The following is a 24,694-nucleotide window of genomic DNA, read 5'->3' as shown; positions in this document are numbered from 1 at the left end:
ATTGGCCTGGAAAGAGTTCTTTTATTTTGACCAAGATTATTTACATTTGTTGCATCAAACGGAGGCTTTGATTCATCAGAACTCCCACACAAGCTCATCTGGAAGTCTGAGGTTGGACAGGATGCTCTGAAGACACAATAAAGAGCCTCATGAATTGATTGAAGGCTAGTTTGCATACTGAAGCCTTCTGTGATATCAGTATTGCAAAGGTCAGTACTGCAATAATATAGGAGTGCATGAACAAACAGCATAGGATGTCTTGGGCATCCGTGAACATTGTTTACACTTTTTAAACTCTATTATCTGCAGGAAGTGTGGTTTTACTTGTTTTACAGAGTAAGTCCAGTAAAAGTAAGAAGAATGCTGTGTTGTCTATAAAGTAGAGATGTAGAGTTATTGATGTTGGTTAGGAGAATATAGGTTTGGATGTTGACTTCATTCACCATTATGTATTTGTTCAGTTCCAATAATTAAAGCAGCAGTATGTAGTATTTGTACCTTAAAATAACCCCCTCAGAACCATGTTGATGCTTCACAGACTGGTAATAGGGAGAATACTGCTGCTATTATTGCTACTCCAGGCTTGGCATGCTGCTAACTGCACTATGTAATTTATTGCACTTGACAGAATTGCATAATGATGTGTAACACTGGTGTGAAATACTGTAATTTTTTTCTACCGCATCCGTCCACATGCTTCTTTCACTTTCAGTGGCGGTTCTTTATCTCTCAGCTTGTAAAATGCATGTGGAAAGCTTGTCCTATAGGAATGCCTCAGAATGTGATTTCCACTTCCCGACTGTAGGGGGAGCCCAGGAGCAAGAAATTTACATATTTGCATAATAAAGGTAAAAAGGAAAAGGTGCACGTATTTGTCACTGTACAGTGTGCACTGTACAGCGAAATGTGTCCTCCGCATTTAACCCATCTGGTAGTGAACACACACTCACACACACACATGTGTTAGGGGCAGTGAGTACACACACACACCCAGAGCGGTGGGCAGCCAACTCCAGCGCCCGGGGAGCAGAGAGGGTAAAGGGCCTTGCTCAAGGACCCAACAGTGGCAGCTTGCCGAGCCCGGGAATCGAACCCACAACCCTGTTATCGATATCCCGGCGCTCTAACCGCTGAGCCACCACTGCCCCGCATGCTGCTTTAATGAAGAATTGATAGGATAATAGATATTGGGTGTAAATACTGTAAATACTTAAATAAAGTGCTGGAATTGAAAAATCAAAACAAGCATTTTTTTCTGTTTCTGTATAAATAAAACCTTGTATCTCTGATTTTGACGTTTTTTACCTCATCTGAAAACACCCTTTATGCCTGGTTTACCCATTCTAGAGTAGGCTTTGGTTCTTTATTTGTATCCATTTATCTTATCTTATACTTCTGAACAGCTTTACTTGTCATTTTCTCAGATGACTTTTGAACAGTACTTCATATTGTGGAACATAGAGCTGCTTATGTCACTCCGATGTCTAATGTCGGTCTTGTGTGCAGGTGCTCATCCAGGAATCTGCGAAACCTTTATGTGTATTCATGTTTGTGGTGAGCATGTTCCTCTGCATGCTGCGGGTTTAGTGGAGATTTATGAGCAGAGAACTGACCCCTGCTCTCCATCCAGCCAGCCACCCACCACGAACGTGAACCTGATACTGATGCTGCAGCCTCCTCCGGCCCGCACCCATCTGACCCTCAGCATGGCCAATATATCACACACCGCACCAGAGAGCGCTTTAAACTAGCCACTGGATTTGTAACTGTTTTCCGTTTTCTCACAAGCACAGAGTTACACAGTGCAGTTAGCAGCGTGACAAGCCCTGAGTAGCAATAGTAGCTGTACTTCTCTTCCTATTACCAGTCAGTGGAGCATCAGCATGATTCTAAAGGGGGTTATTTTAAGGTAAAAATACTACATACTGCTGCTTTAATTATTGGAACTGAACAAATACATACTGTTTCCCCACTTTTCCCACTGTGTATTTCCATGTACTGTCCCTTATGGTCACGTGACTCCACCCGGAGTCCAACACAGAGCCAACTAAGCAACTTGAGCAGCTCACATAATCGTTCATTAATCATAATCGTGGTACAATATCTAATTAATCATGGCCTTGATTTGCGGTCACTTCACCCAGCACTGGGTAGAGTAGTACTACAGGATTTTTCACAAATATGACTCGCAGCGTTATGCAGATCTGGCGAGCGTTGCCCTGCCCACTTCACCAGGTAGTCGCGTGCCAAGCCTGAAGTGGGAATGACGGAGGCTCCCTGTTACAGTCAGTGAGGCATCACCGTGACTGTAAAGCTGTTACTTTAAGGTAAAAATGCTACATAGAGCTGCTTTAACTGAAACATAACCGTTAAAGCTGTTAAATTACAAAGGAGGCAAGAGTTGTTTCCCCCCCAATGTTTTTGAAGCTTGTACGTCTCTACTGCCTTTGGAATAGGAGCAGCTTTCACCCACCACCTCTGAGTAGTTCCCTCACCACTCTTCTCAACGGGACCATCAGATGGGCATGTGCTGTGCCCAGCTTTCCATTTCCTGCGTGATGTCATAGGGGCTGGGGCGCGTCACGCTGCTGTGCCTCTGCAGGGCAGCTCCACTCCTGTCCTGTTAAATGGCAGTATTGAGCGGCTGCAGTGGTGCATGGCTAAAGGGGTTTTCGTTTTCAAAAGCCCAAATTACTGCCACTCAATACTGCTATTGGCATAGATATTGGTTCAGGGACTTTTTGCCTTCTTCCACTTCTTCTTCTTCGTGTTGTTGCCCACTGAATCGATGCAAGCGTTTCTGATGCAATGTGCAAGCGCGCCGTATACAGTAGGAATCTACAGCCCAGTGTTTTTGATTGCATGCACCAAGTAATTATAGTGTTGAGAGGCAGTTAACATCAGATTTGCTTCAGTACACACACTTTTGCTCGCACCCACCCACCCACTCATGCACTCACTCCTGCTCACGACCTTTTCTTTTTTTTTTTTGCTGTGAGCCCGGCAGGTGAATTAGACCGGTAGGACGGCGAGGGCTGAGATGCTGTTCGTGATCTTGATGCTCCAGCCGTGGTTCTCAGCTCAGATAACATCCTGGCGCTGGATAACAGAGGGGGAAAAAAGAAGGCGTGAAGGAGTGAGTTAAAGAGGAGGATGAAGACTGGTAGAGTGACGCCCCCAGTGTCAGTGGAGCAGTAAAAAATGCCAAAGGATGCATGGCATGACGGGATCTGTGATGTGATGCCCACAGTTACAGAACTCGCAACAGAGAAATGTTAGCGCACACCCTTAAAAAGAGGCGTTCCTCAAAAGTTAGGCAACATGACGATCATTGCAGTCAGGCAAAAACATTATATATGAATTTTTGCCCCTTTCTTGCATCACCCACTCCTACATGGACTGTAGAGACAGTTACTCCAGCAGGAGAACCAATTTTTAATACCCTTAATTTTGGAGAAAAAAAATGAATGAGCAAATACTGTCCCAATACTTTTGTCCATATAATGTATTCTGAATTCTGAATTGTCCTTTGTTTGTGACATAATGTAAATTTAATGATGAATGGACCAATAGAAATGCTCCAAAATCTTTTTACGTTGACATTTTGGTGATGCAAGTTTTGGCCGTCAGTGATGATCTAGAACCATGGCCTAAAGATCTCAAAGAACCATTTAAAGCTTTAAATGGTTCACTGTTGGTTCTCTATAATGGAGAATCCATGCTCCAAAGGGTCAGAGCTGTTTTGGTGGCACACAGTATTAAGTGGTTTTAATGTTATGGCTGGTCAGTGCTATAACTCTTGTTATAATGAGGGCTATAGATCAGGCCAGACCCGAATTAAGCTGGAAGTGCAGGACTTTTTTCTTTGGCTGTGAACTTCTCAAAAGTCCTAGAAGACCTTTATTATCAATAATTGCAGAATAAACAGGATAATTATATCTGGATAATGTGCTAATGTTCGATTTCTAGCTTTTAGCTTGGTGACATTAGCATTGTTTGCATGGCTAATGCAGTGAACGGTTGCTGGGAATGTGGACAGAGTTTTCAAAACTTACTTAAGATCCAAAACTTCTCTGCTACCTCAATCGTGTTTCGTGTTTTAAGTGACTTTGACCAAAGCATTGCCTTCAAGGTGTGTTTGAGGCAGCTGACCCACGCGAGCCGCGACTCCAGACAGGCCGGCGATCGATTCCCAGTTTGGGGGTCAGCGAAAATATTTGTGTTTCTCGTCAGTGGGGTTGAGCGAGGCCGGAGATTTGTATTGGACGCAGGCCGTGCTTTGTGCGGGTTGCCTATTGCTGCCGAATGTTTGGAGAAGATGGAGAGAAAGAGAAAAGCAGGGGCACGGGAGTAGCTGCTGTGTGCTTTTTAAAGAGTAATGACAAGCTCACATCTGAAAGCAGTGGCCGTACTCCGCTCACTGTAGTAAGACCTTATAAAGTCTTTCAGAGGACTGGAGGACTGCAGGATTTGCGGTAATGTTCATAAAGGCTGTAATTGAATCTGTGAGTGATCTCTGCTCATATATGGGTTGATATGGGTGGGGGGTGGGGGGGGGGGCTGTGTGTGTGTGTGTGTGTGTGTGTGTGTGTGTGTGTGTGTGTGTGTGGATGCGGGGGCTAAATAACTTCTTTGTTTTTTTAGTAAAATATTGCCCAGGCTTGAGGCAAGCCACATGTTGAACATCTGTGTCATTTGAGTTGGGTTTAGGAGGCGTTACTGGTGTAAATGTCAGTGTTTTATGTCAGGAGGTTTCAGCATATCATAGATACCTCTGTGTGGCCGTGGTGTGAAAGTTACAGGTGGAAACACCAGCGGTCTTGTTTAGCTCTTGAAAAACATGAAGACATGCATGTGCAGAAATATGAAGAACATGATTGAGGGAATTTTCTCAGTAAAGGCAAGAAGATTGTTATTTAGATATTTTCATATTATCATTTTTATTGCATATTTTATTTAGTGTATATTATTATTATTATTATTATTAGTAGTAGTAGTAGTAGAACTATTATTATTTTATTTATTTAGTTATTTTTAGAAGCAGTAGTACTACTTCTACTAGTAGTAGTACTTTTAGTAGTAGTTTGTATTTCGTAACTACCAGTACTGTTTTATTCTTTATTTTATATATTTTATTATTATTATTATTATTATTATTGTCATTATTATTATTATTATTATTATTATTATTGTAGTAGTAGTAGTAGTATGGTTGTTACAAAAGATTGAATAATAATAATTGTAGTAATACGTTTTAAATGATCTATTTAGTCATTATTTTATTTATTTTATTCTGATTATGATTATAGGTGTATATTACATTATATATACAGATCTATATTCTTGTTCTTATTAATAATGATGATTTTTAATTGTTTACATCTGAATGATTATTGATGAAAAATGATTATTATGATAGACTGAACTAAATCTCACAAACACAAATGTAGTTATTTATTTAGTTCTTTAATTGTTTGTATTAATAATTGTTATTATTCTCAAACTAGAGAAAAATGACACTTCATATTGCTCATCTCGTGTGTGAATGTGTGTAAGTGATTTACAGGCAGAGGGGCCTTTAGCCTTGGTGTGTTGGTGACTGTATAGAACACACATTAGCAGACCTGTGTGTGCATGTGTGTGTATGTTTTGTCTGTCTGCTCGGAGTTGTAAATTGTGTGTGTGTGTGTGTGTGTGTGTGTGACTGTTTGCAGTGGCTGTGTGTACACCTTTGCTGCATGGCGCTGGGTGCCGGGGCGTTTGATCTGGCCCTGTCGCTGTGTGCCTAAGCAGAACAAATGAGCGCAGTGTGTGCTGGGAAGGGTGGGCGGCAGCACTGATGAAAAGCAGTTTTCCTCCCTGTCCCTCATTTGGTGCTGAGCAGAGCGGAGATGGCGTCTGGCTGTTCAGCTGGCGCTCGCTCTCTTTCTCTCTCTCTCTCTCTCTCTCTCTCTCTCGCTCTCTCTCTCTCTCGCGCGCGCTCCCTCTCTCCTTTCTCCCCCCTCCCTTTCAGTCCTGCACAGAGTGTGTGAGAGTGACCGGGGGAAGCCTATTGCTGGATAACAGATCTCGGTTGTCACTTATTCCTGTTCTCTTGAGCTAGTGGTGTCCTTTCCAAGACAGACGGTGGAATCGTGTCTCTTTCACCCTGTTTCTCTGCTCTCTGTTTAGGAGATGCAGTGTTAACTATGCAGAGTGACTTTAAAGTTATTATTATTATTATTATTATTATTATTAATAATAATAATAATAAACTTAGTAACACTAATAATGGTAACACCCCTAAGGAGGATAAAAAACTTCATTAAATAAAGAAGACAGTGATGCAGTTTTAGGGTCTTAAAGTTTTAAATTCTGAGGTCAGTATTCATTTAGTATGCACACGGTTGCTATAATGCAAAAACCTTGTATGTCCAGTTTTGCTTTTTTTTTTTTTACATTGTTTCAACGCTTCATGATGAATGGACCAATAGAAATGCTCCAAAATGACTTTATTATATATATAAATATGTTTACATTGACTTTCATTGGAACTTCTTACAAGTATGCAGCTCTCTCTCTCTCTCTCGCTCTCTCTCTCTCCTGCTCAGATGAGTTTAAGAGCCTCTGTATCTTCACAGGGAATTGTGATAACTTCAGGCCACCCTTTCCCTTTGGGTTGCCGTTCCTTGAAATCATGCCATGAAGGGTCTCCACTGCTGTGCTTTCAGGTTCACAAGTTAAAGATATTGATCGATGGCACAGCTCCAAGTGTACCTATTGACGCTCGTAAAATAAACAGAGGCTAGATGCAAGCCGAGCGCGGCGGTTTTTTTCTCTTGTTTGTTTGCTGAATGTATATGAGAATTTAGTTGCATTGTCTCGCGCTGGTCGATGGCAGACAGGAAGGCCAAGGCTCATAGGAAATCGTTTGGGTTTCTAGGGGGAATATTACACTCATTTACTTAAAGTTCAGCAGACTGTTCATTTGTTCGTTTACTGCAGGTTTGTGAGGAATTTGGGTCTCTCTCTCTCTATCAGAAAGAAATAGAACAAAGAGTCATTACATAGGTGAAAAGAGCTGACTAAGCTGTAATTATACTGCATTACAGAAAGCCAGCCCTCAGTTAGAGGGGCAGGGCTCTCTGCGAAAGCGGCGCTAGACATATTCAACAACAGACAAATCATTTACTCGGTGTCCCTGGTGGCGTACTGGGCAGAATAAATACTCGCAAGGTGCGAGAGTGACTAATGTTCACGCTCACTTTTTGCTTACTGGAATGTAAAGTGTGAAAATGACTGCAAATCTGTATTCTGTTCGGAGTGTTGCTCTGTTTTCTGGGACAGATGTCTTCCATCTCTTTCTCTCTTTCCATCCTGCTCGCTCTCTCTCTCTCTGTCTTTCTCTCTCTTTATATATATATATATATATATATATGTGTGTGCGTTAACGTACATGCTGAATCTGCACATTTTAACATGTTGACCTTTTTTTTATGTAAATTAATCATAATACATCTTAAGTTTGGCCCTGTAGGTCACTCTCTTTACAGAGCCCAGTGACGTTTTGGCGGTTTAATTTAGCAATGTAAACACTGTTTCGCTACTGTTGAGCTCAGAGGGTAGATTACACTTTATTTATGCTGAAATATGGATTACATCTCATAACTAACGCTCATTCTCATTCCTCATCTCCCTCATCTCTCTCTCTCTCTCACACACACACACACACACTCACACACACATACACAGCTGCTCTTCTCTTAGCCCTGAGCTTAATCCAGCCCAATGACTGATCATCCATTTGTTGAGGCAGTTTCTTTATTAAAGCTTCTGTGTCTGAGCTTCAGCGTGTTCGAGGCTAACGTTCTCAAAGCTACACTGAGATATTAAAAGAAAATTACCCGATTTCTCAAGACAGTTTATTAGGCATTCATTGTCTGGGGGGATTTTGATGTGTTCTCCCCGGGTTTTTTGGTTTCCTCCTGCCTCCCAAAAACGCACAATAGGTGAATTGGCTGCACTAAACTGCCCCATGGTGCGTTTGGAGTGTTTGAGTTGATGGTTGTGTGTGGTACCCAGCAATGGACTGGCACCCTGTAGAGATGGAAAAACCAATGTATTATATATATCCACTATATATCGGATTTATCAGGCTATTTTGAGCCCAATTAGTGATCTGCGACCGGACGAAATTTCTCTAATTAGCCGATCAGAGAAACATCAAAGCTTCACTAAAGAACTAAAAATAACTAGGTGGTTGCCAAGGTGTTGCTATGGTATGGCTGTTGTTTGCTGAGCCATTGCTATGTGGTTGCCAAGGTGTTGCTATGACATAGGTGTGCCAAAACCTTTGGCACAGTTGGTCTAAAAGCTCATTCTATACATTTGGCCTATACAGCTCTGTCCACAAGCTTTTGGCTAAAATGCAGGGTGCCAGAACCTCTGTCCAGAAGCTGGTTTCTTCTCTCTTCTTTCAGTTGTTCACCCTCTTTCGTCCGGCACAAAACTAAAATAATGTCAGTCGTTTAATTAATAATCAATAATAATAATCTAAAACAATACTAATTAAAACTTCATTCTCTCTCTGCAGGAGGGTTCACGGCTGCTGCCGCTGTCGCCACTGCAGCTTCACAGCGGCCGACACCACGGCCCTGCTGGACCACTTCAACTCCGCCCACTGCCAGGACTCTGGTGACCCAGGCTCAGCCCCTGCCAACGGTTGCTCCGCCCCCTCGACTCTGCGCATCAAAGAGGAGAGCAAAGGGGACCTAAAGCTGTACAGCCTGGCACCTCCGGAGGCCAAGCCGGCCGAGGCCGTGAAGAGCGAGGCCCCCGATGAAAAGGAGAAGGAGAGGTCCTGGCCCGAGGCCCCGGGGCCCGGTGGGCGAGGAGCGGGAAGAGGCGCGGAACAGACAGTCCCGGGACTGGTGTGGGTGCCTAAGGAGAGAGCAGCTGAGGTCCTGAGGGGCAGCCCGGCCCAGTTCCAGAGCCAGGGGGCTCTAAGCCTGCTGAATGCTGTTCAGGAGCAGCAGCAGCAGAAGGTGCTTCGAGAATCACCGAACATAGTGTTTAGCCTTAGCACAGACGCTAAAGGCTACCTGCAGGGGACGCCAACAAGCGCAGCTGAGAAGCCAGGGCAGCAGTACCCCAGCTCTACAGAAAGCAAGAGTGCCAAGGAAGAGTCTCAGTCACTTTTACGGGTAAGGGACTGCGTCTCGTCAGTCGCCTCTGTTCCTACGCATGCAGTGCCTGCCTGCTCAATAGAGCTCAAAAGAGCCTGAAGCGATGGCTCAGCCAAAAATCTCATTTATACAGTTCACATAACTCCATTAATGTAAAAACAAAGGCATTTGAAGTGATTTTATGTGAAATGTTTAAATATAGTCCCCAAAATGTGCACTATATGGACAAAAGTATTGGGACACCCGCTCATTCATTATTTCTTCCGAAATCAAGGGTATTAAAACCCTTGTTTATCCTCATTTTCTTGGACTAACTGTCTCTACTGTCCAGGGAAGGCTTTTTTTAATAGACTTTGCAGCTTTGCTGTAAGGATCAGGAGTGTTTGGATGTCGGTCAGGATGTTGAGTAGGGTGGAGCACCACCCCACCCCACCTCATCCCCATGCCACCTCATCCCACTAGCCCGCGCCTGGCATTAGGAATGTTTTTTTAATGTTATTCCTGTATTTTATTTAGTCCTATTCTACTGGCAGTACTTCTCTACAGGGACTAGACAAGCTGTGTGTGTGCGTTTGCACATCTGTATCAGCAATAGGTGCAACTTAAAGTAGCTACATGCGCTCATTAGAAGGGGTGTCCACAAACATTTGGACTTATAGTGTATATGTTGTAGACATTGTGACATTGTGTCAAAAATAAATCCTCTTGATACCAAGGAAACGACATTTTTTTATTATTAGAAGATAGCTGGTTCGAATCCTGTGTCATGCTGGCTGCCATCAGCAGCCGGAACCTGAGAGAGCACAATTGGCCATGCTCTCTCCAAATGGGTAGAGGTCTCTCTCTTTCTCTCTCTCTCTCTCTCTCTCTCTCTCTCTCTCTCTCTCTCTCTCTCTCTCTCTCTCTCTCTTCCTACGTCAGTGTAATGCTGGCTGGCACAGGGTTCTGCCAGCCGATGCATCAGAGCTGGGTACCCAGTGCTTTCCTCCAAGCGCATTGGTTGCCCGGTGACGTGGCGTGTTGGCGGCAGTTCGAAAAGAGGCAGTGGCTGATTGTGCACCATGCCTGTGTCGGAAGCATCACATGTGATAGGGGGAGAGTACTCCCGAGTGGGTGGGGAAATCTAAAACTGTGCAGGGAAAGTGGGTAAAAGTAAAAAATAATGAAAGATAGTAATAAAGAACTCAAGGTGTCCCCAAACTTTTGACAGGCACTGTAAATCTTTTCCTGTCCCTTCTGTGTCTGATCGTACACGCACTACACGACTGGGATTTTGGGTAAGACAAAGAAACATCGTCCACAACACACAACACTTCACAACAGCGAGGGGGTCATCAATTATTTCTGTGTGCCTCTCACCCTCAGCTGCTGGTTCAGGGAGGTTTTGTGTCTTAGGCCTAGATGTCCTGTTTCTCTCTCTCTCTCTCTCTCTCTCTCTCTCTCTCTCTCTGTCTCTCTCTCTCTCTCTTTCTCTCTTTATCTTTTTCATTTCTCGCTCTCTCTGCTTGAGGCCAGTGTTTGCGGAGGCCCTCGGCTGCTCTGTGTCGCCCTCAAAGCCGAGTGCTCCTAATTGAGACAGGTGCCCAGAGAGCAGTAAACACGCCAGTAAAGCCACCGCCACTGCAGTGAAACAAACAAATGTCTGCCCTTGTCTGTGCTTCGGGCCTAGCGTACGGGCGCTCAGCACATAAATGAAAGACTGAACTGCTGTGAGCTGCAGACCTGGTGCAGATGTTTGCTTTGTGGACCAGCTTGAAGGTGAATAAGGAGTGATTGGATATAAGAAAGCACACATATTTATAGACATAATCCATATGTGTGACTGTGTCTCGGCTGTCATCGTATTAATGTAAGCTAGAGTGTGTTTTTATATATCTGTATTTATGTATGTATGTATGTATGTATGTGTGTATGACCGTCTTCTGTTGTGAGTCATCTAGCAGGCTTAGCGGCTGCTGCATGAATGGGCTGATATTATGGCCCTGCCACGGCTCTTACGGCCTCATTAAGTCAGGTTTGGTGAGTTTTATAAATAATCCCGGCTCTGTCAGCGAAAGTACTGTCGGAGCCCCCTCGGTTGTCGAGAAAAGAGCAGTCAGAGGATGGCAGGCACACACTACCTTAAGAAGCAGCAGTTAGTGAAGACAAGCGCTGCACAAATGCTTTTATGTAACCCATTCACTTGCCTGACATTTGGAGCAGAATTGGCCTCCGTTGAAAAGCCTTTGTTTTTTTTTAAAGCAGTCTTTAGTGTGTGTGTGTGTGTGTGTGTGTGTGTGTGTGTGTGTGTGTGTGTGTGTAGATTCAACACCGTAGTTACATGTTATTAGTATTTATGTGTGCTTGAAGTGCTGCACTCCACCTTTGATCTGGCCCTCGATTGACAGGACTAAGGCTGGGCTCTCCCGCAAAAAACGCTGACATCATTTCTCCCTGTCCAGACTCGGAGCTTTACCCACGTTTCAATCAGCCCTGCTAACACAGAGCCTGTGAGTAAGTAACGGGGGTCCCCGCTGGGACTCGCCATTTCTGGCCTTCTTCCCTTCCAGAACCGCTCACTGTCTGATGTAACGAATTGGCTCTAAATGAAGAGAGATTTCTTTTTTCTTTTTTTCCTGAAAAGAGAGAGAGAGAGAGAGAGAGAGAGAGAGGGAGGGGGGGTGTTGAGAAAAGGCCGTTTGGACTTTGACTGGAAAAGGACAGATGAATAATCGCCTTTTTGGAGTCACTCTCTTTTCTTTTTTTGTTGTTTTTTTGCGTGCCGTCTGTCTTTGGCACTTCGCTGCCGGTCTCCGCGGATGCTTCTGGAAGCTGGCTGGCAGGCCGGGGTGTGGTGCTCTCGGTGGTTAAGTCATTAGCTGAGGCGTGTCGGCGAGTGTGTGAACGGATCGGAGCGGGGGCGGAGGCCCTGCTCCAGCCTTCAGGAAATGTTGAATCAGATTTATTTTCGAGGGGGACGGGGACGGGCCGGATGGGTTTAAAGGAATAGTCCCGCAAAAATCTGATTTGCACAATTCTGTCGCAAATGTAGACAATCGACCAGGACATGTGTGGTGTCTAAAGTTAGCTCTGCAGCTGTGATGCTGAGGAACAGCGCATCGGCCGTTTTCAGAACAGGGCATTAGGTTTCACACATCAAACCAAACTCCAGCTCCAGCCCCTGGGAGAAGAAGCCTTCGTGTGTCCGCTGTCTATAAGGAAGCACAACCACTAATGCTTCTGGGTACATTAGTGGAGTGGAGTCCTGGAAGCATCAGAAGACGCTGTTCTCCAGAGATAATCATTATGATAGTGATGCACTGTGTGTCGATGTTGGTGGACAATATGGTGGACATATTTTTTACACCATGCTTAATTTCAGGTGTGGAGTATATAGGAGTATAAAGTCCCCCAGCATTGAGCTGTGGAGCAGTGGGACTCTGGATGCTTGGTGTTCCATCCAGTACTTTTGGGTTTTGAGTTGGGCATTTAGGGTGAGGTGTGGTCGCGATCATTCACATTCAAATGACTGCTTTTGCTGCTGAATACAATCAAATCCTCACAGCAGTGCCACTGCAAAATCTAGTACGAAGCCTACTACAGATATTAGAGATATTATTAAGTGCCTGGATTTTGGAAGAAAAATGAAGCCAAAATGAGCAGGTGTCCCTAAACTTTTGTCCATATAGTCCATATAATCTTCTGAAGCAATTGCAGTAGCGAAACGGTGATAGTGTTTGGAAGGGGTGAGGAACCCCTCCCTTCTTCAGACCTACTTTAATTGTTCACCACAGTTATGGATTCTAGATGGTCCTGGTAGGGTACTAACTTTCAGTATGTCTTAGCTACTTTGGCCAACACCACCAAACGTTTGCAGCAAGCTTCCAACACCACGCAGCGGGCAAATTGTCAAAATCATTTTTTTTTCCATTGGGCTGTTCCTGTAATAGGACTCAGAAGGGCTCAGAGGTCCATCACGATGTTTTTTAGAAGTTACCATGACTTAGCGCATGAGTCACCGCACACGTTATAAAACCAGGCTCAACCAGGGAGGAGTTCCTCACTGAAAGACCTGAAGAACCCCGTCTGGAGCCAAGGCTCCTGGAAGCTTTACGGGTGTGAGACGAGAACGGCTGTGCTGAACTCATCGAGGGATTAAACTCATAGTAGGAACAACCAGATAAGAGGCTGTGTGATGAGGCTTGGCCTGGGAGGCGCCTCACAAAACCACATAGCTGTCTTTTTCCTTCCCCCCCTCTTCTCTGTGCTTTTTTTTGTCCTGCATTCCAGATAGGCGTTCTTTTGGTCAGAAATTTAATATTAGCCACCCTTTGAAAGCAGCGATGCACTGTAGTTTGTGGAAGAGATTTGGATCCTATTCTGGAATTTTGGATCATGGCTAGTGGAATTCAGATATTAAGATAACAAGAAGCCTTTTGGGTTTTTCCAGACGGACCGCCCTCAAGATCTGACTTTCCACATTGGACATTTTTGTCCCACATTTATATATAAAAAAAAACTTATTTAGGATCATTTTTCCTTTTCTTTTTTTCCCCAAATCAAAGTGTCTTTCCTACTGGATATTCTGTCAGGCTCTCGCAAAAAAGAAACAGCGAGTAGCCAAAACCTTCAAGCTGGCTTCTGTATTACAGAACTAAACAGAAGAAAGAGGACCTAATTTAGTTATTCATCCCCAAAGGACTCTTCATTAGAAAACAGGCTATTGGCTTTTAATTATGTTTTGTAATGCCAGTGTTCTTGCTCATTACCATTTGCTCATTCTCTCTCTCTCTCTCTCTCTCTCTCTCTCTCTCTCTCTCTCTCTCTCTCAGTGGCCGTGTGTGTTCTATTGAAACGTTTTATAATCTGTTTCTCCATGATAAAATGAAGTTATTGTATCCGTATTGCACATCAATGATTCCATTACTCCTCCAGATGTCCTCTCCTCTTCTCTCTCCCCTCTCTCGCTCTTCCCTGGCCGCCAGAGTTATTGGGTCTCCGAGGAAGGTGATGGATTTGGATCTTCTCTCGTCTTGTCGAACCCTCCCTGCTGTTACTTACAGTGGCAAAGATAAAGGCTCATTTCATGGCTTTTGTCTTTGCCCCCACTTGCATCCAGCCTCCGTTAAAACAGCTAACGACTAGCACATTCCTTAACTCTTCATTTCTCACAGTTGCAAAAGAGGATTAAAGAACTAGTCTTCAGATTGTGGCTCATCGGCATGTGGCAATATCCGAACGTTCGCCAGGGTAGACCAGTATATTTGACTTTGATTACGCGGCAGAGTTTCCTGTAAATGATGAATCACTGAGCGATTTGTCATGGCAACCAGGCAGCCAGGCTTATTGTTTGTGCCAGCTAAGCTGCTGCTGCTGTCATGTGATTTGATCACTCTCCCAATCACAGTGTGCATGATGAAGCGCTTTGCCTACTGCCTGCCTGTGGAGCTGGCTTTTTTTTTCCCCCCCTCTTCCAGCGAAACCCCTTAAGCAACGTTGTTCCCATTTCCATCTGACGTCTGCAGTCTGAACGTTTTCCTCTGACATCCTTCTGTGGTACAACTGCATGATGTACATCCTATGTGCAGATCACTGTGTCCATAAAATCCACTGTGCTGCTACGTTGCTCTGGAGTTCAGTACAGTCTGGAGCTTAAGCATTTAGAACTCAACCTGAGGAAATTCTGCTCAAGTTTGGTTCAGTCCAGAGCAAGACATTTGGAAACTGACCCCAACTGCAGATTTATTGCAATCTGTAGCCAACCTCCACCAATCAGAGACTGAATTGATGTCCACATTCCCGAGAATGCTAATGCTTGTTATTGAAATGTCAAACGATGCTGAATTGTGTAGCATTTTGTTGGTATGAAGTTACAGTTCCAGAGATTTGGTTACGACTGTGATGATTCGAGAACTGACATCTGAACCTGACCGAAAGCTGGACGTAAACAGTTGGGTCCTCCCGGGTTTGGACAAGTGTTTCAGGCTAGCGTGGGCAGTCCAGTGAGGAGAGCTCGGCTGCTACCACAGCTTCCAAAGCCCTCGTGTGGGTTACGGGCACGGGTCTGTGTCAGAGCTTGTTACTTCTAGCCCTTTTTGCCCGCCGGCACTTTTTCCTCACCAACCAGTGATTAGCAAATTAACCCCCTTGGGGCATGGCGAGAGCCCCCCTTTTGCTTCACAGCCTGTGTCCGAGGCAGTGTTCAAAAGAATCCCTCCGCTTCGCGCTTGAACTCCGGCTAGTCGCGGGTCACGGTAATTGCCCTGGATGGATGTTCCCACTGAACTCAGGAGCCCCGGTCTCAGACAGCCCTCAGAACAAAAAGATATGTGTTTTTGCATCCAGGATGACTAATCACTCGCTTTGCCTTTTATGTTGCCTCTTAGTGCACTTAAGCAGCTCTAAAGATAGTGCTATTGTTATTTAGCTCATTAAAAGCTCCCGCTACAGCTTGGTAGACAATGCTGAACTTGTTCCCAGAAAAACTAGCTGAAAGCTTATCTGAGCTCTCTCTCTGCGGCTTGGAGAGGAACTTGAATAGACTTTCCCTGCTTTACCTGTAAACTGTCAGCGAGAACAGAGAGAGGTCCTGATCCTTCGCAAAGGCCTTCAAGGTGGGTTCTTGTTTCTGGTGTGATGTGCCATCTGAGTCCTGCCCAAGGCCATACCGTCTCATATGTTGCTGGATTCGTTTATTCGGCTTGAGTTCGTCTGTTTTCCCGAAGCATGAGTAAAAATGTTCAAGTAAAGGTTCTTGTGATCAATAATTTCTTGCCCTGTCCTAAGAGGTAGCAGGCTTCGAAAATGACAGAGAGGCAGAAAGACTAAAGGAAAGAGGATGAGCTGACAGCTAGGCAGCGCTGTGTTGAGGAAACGCATTCAGCTTTCCGACATTCAAAGCCATTTTTGCCTCAGCAGCAACTCTGCTCAGTCAATGCAATCAAGTACAAGCATTGCAGGTGCTGCAGCAAGAGTGATTTTGCCGTCTGTGGCAATAAGCATCAGGCTGTCCGATGATAACTGATATGCTACTCTATCCGGTCCTTCTCTTGGACTTCTCAGGCTTCTCATGATTTTTATTATTATTATTTTTTTGGATTCTGGGCTGCAAGACGTCCCCTGTGTTGCAGCAGGAGCTTTGGCCTTGAAAACCTTGAGCAAGGCCCAGTTACAATCTGCTTGAGTCATATTGACTGAGAGTGAGTACGCAGACGTGGACGATCTGGCTGAGTACCTACTCTGGGGTTTGTCCCTTCTGGCATATTGAGGGTGTTCGTCTCCATGTGTGGTGACCTCCAGCAGTGCAGTCCCGTCTTTGCTTTGCATTCTGCGGCCCCTCATATCCATTTAGATGGGCGCCTGCCCGGCCTGCTTTTGATCCCAATGTAGGCCCGGGCCTGGCTGCCGATTCCATCACCCGTACCCCACCTCCCGGCCCACATCAAAAGAGACACAATGCACCTCAATGGACACAATCTGTTGTTTAATTTGTGCTGTGTTCAATTATCCAGGTCTTTGAGGAAGGTGACACCGCCCACCCACCCACAGCGTCTCACTTACTCCACCGCTTTTTCACGAGCTCTCTGCAGCGGTTCAGCTGAGTTCAGTCCGATGTTTAGTTTGCGTTTAGTATGCTGCTGAGATAGACGGCGAGAGGGGGACGGATGGAGGGAAAGAGAGAGGGAGGGGGCGGCTGATGAGCAGCTCTGTGCAGCCTAATGAAGAAGCGGCTGGCTTATTAGTCTGGAAAATGGGAGAATGACGAGTGGCGGGGCCTGAGGATTTGGGCAGTGGCACAAACACACACATGGAGAGCGAGCGAGAGAGCAAAAGAGAGAGATAGAGAGAGAGGGAACGAAGAGCTGAGAGACGTCTCCTCCCAGCCTAATGGCCTTCCACAGCACTGTAATGAGAGCCACTGATGCCAGCCGTTTGAGGTGCGATTGGAGTGTGTGTGTGTGTGGGGGGGACTAAGCGGCAAAACAGAGGAAGGTTGTTGGGGGGTGAGCTTTTTCTCTGGTGTCGGCGAAGAGGAAGAGCAGGAGTAGAGGCTTTTCAACAAATACATAGACAAGCAGCAGCTGTGGCTGGCAGAAGGCGAATGCCTGGTTGCCTGACGGAATGTGGCCTACCCTTGATGCCAGGCGACACGGGTATGTGGGGCAGACCAGCTGCAGTGCTGCCCCCGGGGCCAGGTTCAGTGCTGTCATACTATGGTTCTTGAGAACTGTCAAATAAGGTTTCGAATATAATATCCAAGCCCAAAGATGGGTGTGGTTATATAAATACACTGATATTAAAGCAGTCTTAGTATTTCCAATAATGTTTTTATAGAAAGTCATTGATAAAGGTATTATATATTATTTTATATTATATTATTATATATATCAACGCTGTCATCCAAAAATATTTTACTTTTTGATATAATTTAGATCTGAAATGTTACATTGTGTGAAAATTTATTGATAAATGGACCAATAGAAACACATATATATATATATATATATATTTTTGCCTTGTCTTCCATTGAAAGTTAAGAAGGCTTTTTCCTTCTCCAGTAATTTTCTTTTTTTTATATAATCCAGTTCATTTTAATCTTGAGTACACAACATGCAAATTTAGCTCCATGAGCGATATTCTAATAACCTTATATTCTAATAGCCATATTTTTACAATATTACATGCAATATCACATTCTCCAAGTACTGTTAAAGCAATGTTACGTAGCAGTTTCACCTCAAAATAGCAGCTTCAGAATCATTGCAAGGCTCCACTGATGATAATAGGGAGAGCAGCATATCGGTCATTGCTACTCCAGGTCGAAACACTGCTACTGCACGATACAACTCTGGTAAAGTGGGCAGGGCAATGATCACAGGAACTGAATAACACTGTATAAACCGAGTCGTATTTGTGTAAAATCCTCTAATGTCACTCAACCAACTCCGTCTGCATGCTTCTTTCACTTTTAGTGGCAGTTCTGTGTTGCTCAACTTGTCCAAAAATGCATGTGTAAAGTGTGTCCTTTAGTAGTGACTCAAAGGGCAAATCTACGTGAGCAAAATGTTCAGATTCTCACATAAAGCTGATTTAACTCAAAAAAGCGAAGATAAATCTCTTGCAAAGATCAGGCAGAGAAATCAACAAATTATTAAAAACATCATTCATGGACGACCTGTATTTCCATATAATGCCCACATCTAGCATAAGGCGTGCTTTCATACTAGTAGATTGCTAAATTGGAGCATACGGCTTCTGTTCTTTCAAGAAAATCTGTTTGTTCTACAGACAGGATTTTGAATGATGGTGGTGGCAGCGTAGTGAAAGGAACCGTGGAAAAAGAGCCAAAATGATTCTTAAATAAAGTAAGCGCCCGTGTTACAACACATGGGCTGCGTCCCAATTGTGTACTTTTCCCTATTGCTATAATTGTTATACTAAATACTAGTGTTAATGGTTTGGGCTTGACACATTAGTACCCAAAATCTCAATGTATTAACCAGTTTTGTAATAATGAGAAGTGATGAAGCGTTCCTATGCCAATATATTGTGCGTTTTATCTATATTACATACTACTTACTTCAAAACTAGTTAGTATGACTAGTTAGTACATAATTGGGATGCACCCATAGTCCTCCACCAGCCTGGGTTAGCCAATTTAGCATTGGCTTTTGATCTGGTATCCATATCAGGTTCTGCTGGTGAGGAGCTTGCTGCTTGGCCTTGTGATGCTGTTCCTGGTTGCATGCCCTCAGGCACTGGCAAAGCAAAGGCCCTGGAGTCTGCAGCACAGGTGAATGCAGGAGATTGTGAATGAGTGGCAGTGTGGGCTGGTGTAGCTGGCACTGGCTGACGGCTGAGAGATGGAGCCCCAGTGAGCGAGGTGGCCCAGGTGAGTGTGCCCAGCTGTTCTTCTACAGACAGATGGTCCTCCTTTCTCCCAGAGGGTGCAGACCCAGGCGAGCCAGCGCTCCCAACCTCCCTCACCTCGTTCTGCTGTTTCTGCAAGCTCAGGCTCTCCAACATCTCGCTGACATTGCAGACGCTTGCCTGAAGGAAAGGGGTCCATTCTGACCACCATAGACCTCAGGCATGGAGCGCTTCTAACCCACCTCCCCCCTCCAGGTGAGTGGGACCAGCCCTACTGGTGTCCTCTCCTCCTGCTGATCCCCACACCACCAATTAATTTTCCTCAGTCTGGCCTCCGAGCACCTGGGCTTCTGCCCAGAAACCAGCGGCAACTCTAAACTTCTGCACCGGAGTGAAGAAATCAGTGATTCAGCCCTTAAACACGCCCGCGGGCCTCTGCATGCACGATTATCCACAGCATAACAGAGAGTCAGGAAGCAGCAAACCAAGATGCTAGGGTGCGATAAAGGAGGCTGTTCTGATGGTATTGTACCATCTTTCAAAAAGCCTTTTTCTGTTTGGGCTTTTATTCACCTGCGAAGGGTTTATTGAAAGAGGGAGGTTGGAAACCCGTCCTGCAGGACAATTCGGATGTTTATTAGGTTTGTGGTGGCTTGTTTTTTTTCCACAGCAGTCTTCTCTATCCAAGAAAGAGACAGTTCTTCAGTGGGGGAGTTCAAGGCAGTGAATACTTGCAGAGTACATTTGGTGTGTAGGTTGTAGGACCGTGGCAATGTGTGATAGTGGAAATACCTCTGAAACCATGCAGCTACATACACATTTACTCATTTAGCAACAGACCAATAAATAGCCTCAATAGCCTAAATTACCAAACCATCTCCGTTCAGTTCAGCCTACAACTTAGGCCTATTTTTATCCCCCCAGGCTCAACACACTACCTGCACTGGATACCCATGTGTCCCCAGCGTCCTCTTTTTTTTTTTTTTTTTTTTTTTTTTTTTTTTTTTTTCTGCACACATTCAACCAGGTGTGTCCAGACTTTTGACTGCTGCTGTATGCAGTGCACTCAATAGTCAGGTATGTCACCATGTGCTGTTAGGAGGTGGACCAGAAGCAAAGCCAGATATGTTGAATCGGTGAAAACTGTGGTTGGCTGAGAGGAAGAACTTTTTCAGCTGAGCTGAATCGAACAGTTTATTCTTCTTATTGGTTTATTTGTTATGTTGGAAATCTAATTCCAAATGTCAAACTCGTGATTGGAAAAGGTCTTGATCTTTAATGTAAGTAATCAAAGCAAGCACCTAAATCTTTGCTAGGAAAAAAAAAAAGGAGCCATAATAAACCAGACGCCCACTTTTAGGCAAACCTGAAATCAGAGGCAGTAGTTCTGCCATTGTGTACATTTCCATACACCGCTGCTAATTATATTTCGACACAGCTTGGCTAGGCTACACTGTGTCTCTGAAGTTATTCGGCAACCTGTGGAACTTTGGAACTTCTTGTCTTTAAATGTCATGAGAACTTTGGCCCTCTCTTCATCCCACCTCTTCTCCGTCTCTACCCTACTTCTGCCGGAGGAGGAATTTCACACAAAAGGGCCTCCACCCTACCGAATCAGAGAAGAACAGGAGAGAGGGCTACTTCTTGCTGAGCCGTAAAAATAACACGACGAGTCCTCTTTTTTTGCTGACCATCGAAGTTCTTCATCTGTAGTTACTGATGACATTTACAGACGCTTTGGAGCTTATAATCCCTCTCCCCGGCCAGGAGTGTCCACTGGAAGCTTTACTTGCCCCAACCCCCCCCCCAACTCAACCCCCCTCCCACCCCACTCCCTGGATTGGCCTGTGTACAGACCAGCTCTGGAGCAGGAAGTCATAGCAGATGTTTGTAGGCTTTGTTCAAGGTCTGTCCATTTAAAGCAAAGCCACAGGATACAGGGTGGATCTCCAAGCTGACTTGGCACACAGGGGTTTGTAACACTGGTGTTTTATTATAGCGCTGTGTTGTGGGTCACTGACCGGGAGAGACATGAAATAGAACGTTTTTCATAAATTGATTGACCTCTCATGGCCTGTATATGCCATATTTATTGCATATGTATTTTCTTAAAATAGGCTGTATGCTCCTGAAGTACATTACTGCAGCCTCCATTCATTGATCAGCCCAGTGTTGTCTACTTGTCTGGCAGGCCATGCCTTATTTTCCAGATCTTTTTGCAAAGATTTTATTACTTTGCTTTGCACAAGTAGCTTTTGTTTTGAGTCCTTCCAGCAGTGCGTAGTTGGCCTTTAGAGAGTGCTGGGTGCTTAGCAGGTATATCACTGGCCTGCCCTTTGAGGGAGTGGGCTTGATTGGCAGAAAGATAGCTGGGTTGTTTTCTTGGGTGGTCATAAGTGAGCACTTCTATAGATCAGTAAGCAGTAATCGCATATCTCAGTCTGGAACCCATTACTTTGACTTATTTTTTAGCTGGATCAGCAAGGAGGGGGCAGTTAGGCACTGATTTGCTCTGTGGTCAGTGCTTGGAAGACCACGGGGCTGGGCGGTGTTTAGTGAGGGCCCAGTGGAAATAGCCAGCCTTCCACCAGCAGAGAGCTCAATCCGAGAACACGCTGTACCCAAACACATGGAGGAAAAAAACCTGGACACAGGCTAGTGTGTCTTACTTTTCTTGAAGGTAGAATAATTTAACACCCCCACCCTCCCTCTTCCACCCCAACCCTCTCCTCCATCTCGCTCCAAGCACGGTCATATTAGACCATTAGACTATTAGCAACGTGTATGTTGTTTTGCTGAGAACACTTTCTTGTTAGCGTCCCTACAGCATTTCATAGCGTGTTCCCTGACCATCCCTGCACATGGTAATACACAACACACCACAGCTGAAACAAGCACTGGTAGTGGTCATTTGGAACCACTCTTTTGAACCAAGCACGGTCCACAATTTCCTAGCAACGGCGTCGCTTGGACGTTTCACTACCAAAGTGGAACCAGCCCTGTCATTTTGGAGAAGGGAAGCATGTTTTAGACGCAAGCCAGCCATTTTCCTTTATTGAATGAAATCACAGTGAGACGAAGCCTAACTACCTACCGTGAGTCAGCCACTCGTCCGTCGTGTGCGGTTCATGCTAGCAATCAAATCCACTTCACTCAGTTACACAGTGAAATTGCACTGCATCCAGGTGGCATTTCGGGAATCAGGACTGACCTATTGCAGAGTAAGCAGAGTACCCTCATCTCTCACAGTAGGGGAAATAACAGATATTGCCTGAACCTTTGCCCTGTTTCTACTCTGCCCATCACGGCTTTGGAAGCACTTTAGTGTTTCACTTTTTGTTTTTTCATTTTTACAGAAAAGTTTCCTTTGTTATCCATTGTTGCAAAAACATAACATTAAGGACTAATGTAATTAGAACCCTGTTATTTTAAGGAGAACCACATGTCTAAAAGTTTGTGGACACCCCTTCTAATAAATGCATGAGGTGGAAATGCTTTTCTAGTACCTGTAGAGAAGTGCAGCCTATACAGTACGACTCTTTGGAACCTAATGACACCATGTCTAACACCAGACGTGGGCTAGAGGGGTATAAAGCCCCCCAGCATTGAGCTGTGGAGCAGTGGAAGAACTGTGATCTCTGGAATGAAGGATGGTGCTCCATTCAGTACTTTTGGGATGAGCTGGTAAGGTGATCATTCAACATCCAGACCTCGCTAATGCTATTGTCGCCGAATATAATCAAATCACAGCAGTGCTCCAAAACATAGTAGAAAGCCTTCTTCTTTATACAGTAGAGACAGTTACTCCAACAAAAGCAGGATAATACCCTTGATTTTGGAAGACACAATGAACAAGCAAGTGTCTCAATACTTTTGTCCATATAGTGTTAAGTATCCGGAGTAGTTTTGACTCCTGCTCTTCAGATTAACACACTTGTGGAACTCGTTGGGTGCCTTGATATGGTTAAGGTGGGGTGATCGGGTCTTTCCATTATGAACTCACCCCTTTGCCTCCTTCCTGTCCTTCGCCTTGCTGTCATCAGCCAGTTATGAGCAGTCCTGGAGTGATGTGACCGTGAGGGAATGTAGTGGGTTAGTGAAATACTGAGAGTAGCTAACTAACTTGTTTGCTTTAGACTGGCTCCGCTCTTCGTTTTTAACCCCATGCAGGCATTGATATTGAGGTGATAAAGCTGAATCGCATATTGGTGGAAAAAATCTAGCCTGAAACACTGTGTGATGTTCTTGAAGGTGATGTGTTAAAGGCAGGAAAAGCAGGCAATCATAAGAATCTGAGACACTGTGACAAGAACCAGATTCTGATGGCTAGACGAGGGCTAGGTTCAGGGTATCTCCAAAACATCAGGCAGGTTTTGTGGGGTTTTTCCTGCCAAAAGTGGTCAGAGAAAGGAAGACCGGTGAACCGGCAACATTGATTTGATCCAGCTTACAGGATCTACTGCAAATACCTTGATGCCCGATACCACAGGACACCTTTTGGACGGTCTTGTAGAGTCCATGCCTCTGATGGTTTTGAGGTGGCACAAGGGGGGACATACTCAATACTTGGTTAGGTGGTGATAATGTTATGGCTGATTGGTGTATGTCATACCCTGAAACCTGACAATTTTCTATTGGTTGATTCATCCAATATATAAATGTTCACCATTATATAGGTGTGTGTGTGTGTGTGAGAGAGAAGATATTTACATATTTCCAGTATCGTTATTGGAGAAGACCTAGTTCTAGGTAGTTGAACTTTTGTGCACCACTCAGACCACCACTGATCAGCCAATGATTACTTGAGGCAAGGTGCCCCCAAACTTTTGATGGGCAGTGCACATTCCTGGCATGGTCACCGTGGCCCTCCTCTGCCCTTAGGGCAGCGAACACTACTGTGGTGCTCTGAGATTAGAGCTAGGGTAAAGAACAGCACACCACAACTGCAGCTTATCAGGGTTATAACACTGTAGGAATTAGCCTGGCACAGCCGCTCACTCTGTACCACCCTCTGTGTGCGAGAGTGTGTGTGTGTGTGTGTGTGTGTGTGTGTGTGTGTGTGTGTGTGTGCGCTCCCGTGTTTGGCTCTGTGTATTGTTAGCCTGCTGAGTTGTCAGTGTAAACAGTCCTTAACCTTTTGGCTGTATTATTTCATTTTATACTTTTTCCTCCAGGTTCTAGAAAGCCTCTTCAGTGCTGTATTGGTTTTTCCTCCGCTCGTGTCTGCCTTTGCTTGTTTTGTTCTCCGCCTTCTTCTTGCGTGTGTGTACATTTCTGCCATGCAGTGTCCTGCTTCGTTTGTGTGCTCAAGCACGCTCCTCGCTAGTGCTAATACAGCTCAGACAGGAAGCGGAACAGCTCCCAGCGCCACTCGCCGCCGAATTCTGGAACAGAGTGCCACATTTTACGGGCAGCAGGGGTTGTGGGGAAGGGGGGGAAGGGGGGTGCGGTGGTGGTTGAGTATGAGAGCCATGTACCTGCCCCGGTCTGCAGGCCAGAGGAGTGCTGTGCATGACCTCACCGTCTGAGGGGGTGGAATACAGTGAGCCGTTTCAACCGCCTTCCAGGACGCCCCTGTTTATTTTTGTCTATGGGATGATGGGAAATTTGACTGCTGCAGAAACAAACTGACACCCCTGTGCAGTCAGCCTAGCCAGGCCAGGCCAGACCAGACCAGGCTG

General features: G+C 45.0%; 1 protein-coding gene across 10 annotated transcripts in view; it reads left to right on the top strand.

Annotated features, from left to right (window-relative positions):
* The window catches only part of trps1 (trichorhinophalangeal syndrome I), a 155,876-nt gene that overhangs the window by 56,943 nt on the left and 74,239 nt on the right, over positions 1-24,694 (top strand). For all 10 annotated transcript variants that reach the window (XM_072676273.1, XM_072676274.1, XM_072676271.1 and 7 more), the window contains one exon: positions 8,573-9,182. In XM_072676273.1, the coding sequence (XP_072532374.1) occupies positions 8,573-9,182 (610 nt within the window). The remainder of the gene's footprint in view (positions 1-8,572; positions 9,183-24,694) is intronic.

The sequence above is a fragment of the Salminus brasiliensis genome, chromosome 3, assembly GCF_030463535.1.
Source record: "Salminus brasiliensis chromosome 3, fSalBra1.hap2, whole genome shotgun sequence".
NCBI lineage: Eukaryota > Metazoa > Chordata > Actinopteri > Characiformes > Bryconidae > Salminus > Salminus brasiliensis.
This window is presented reverse-complemented; position numbering and strand designations above follow the sequence as displayed.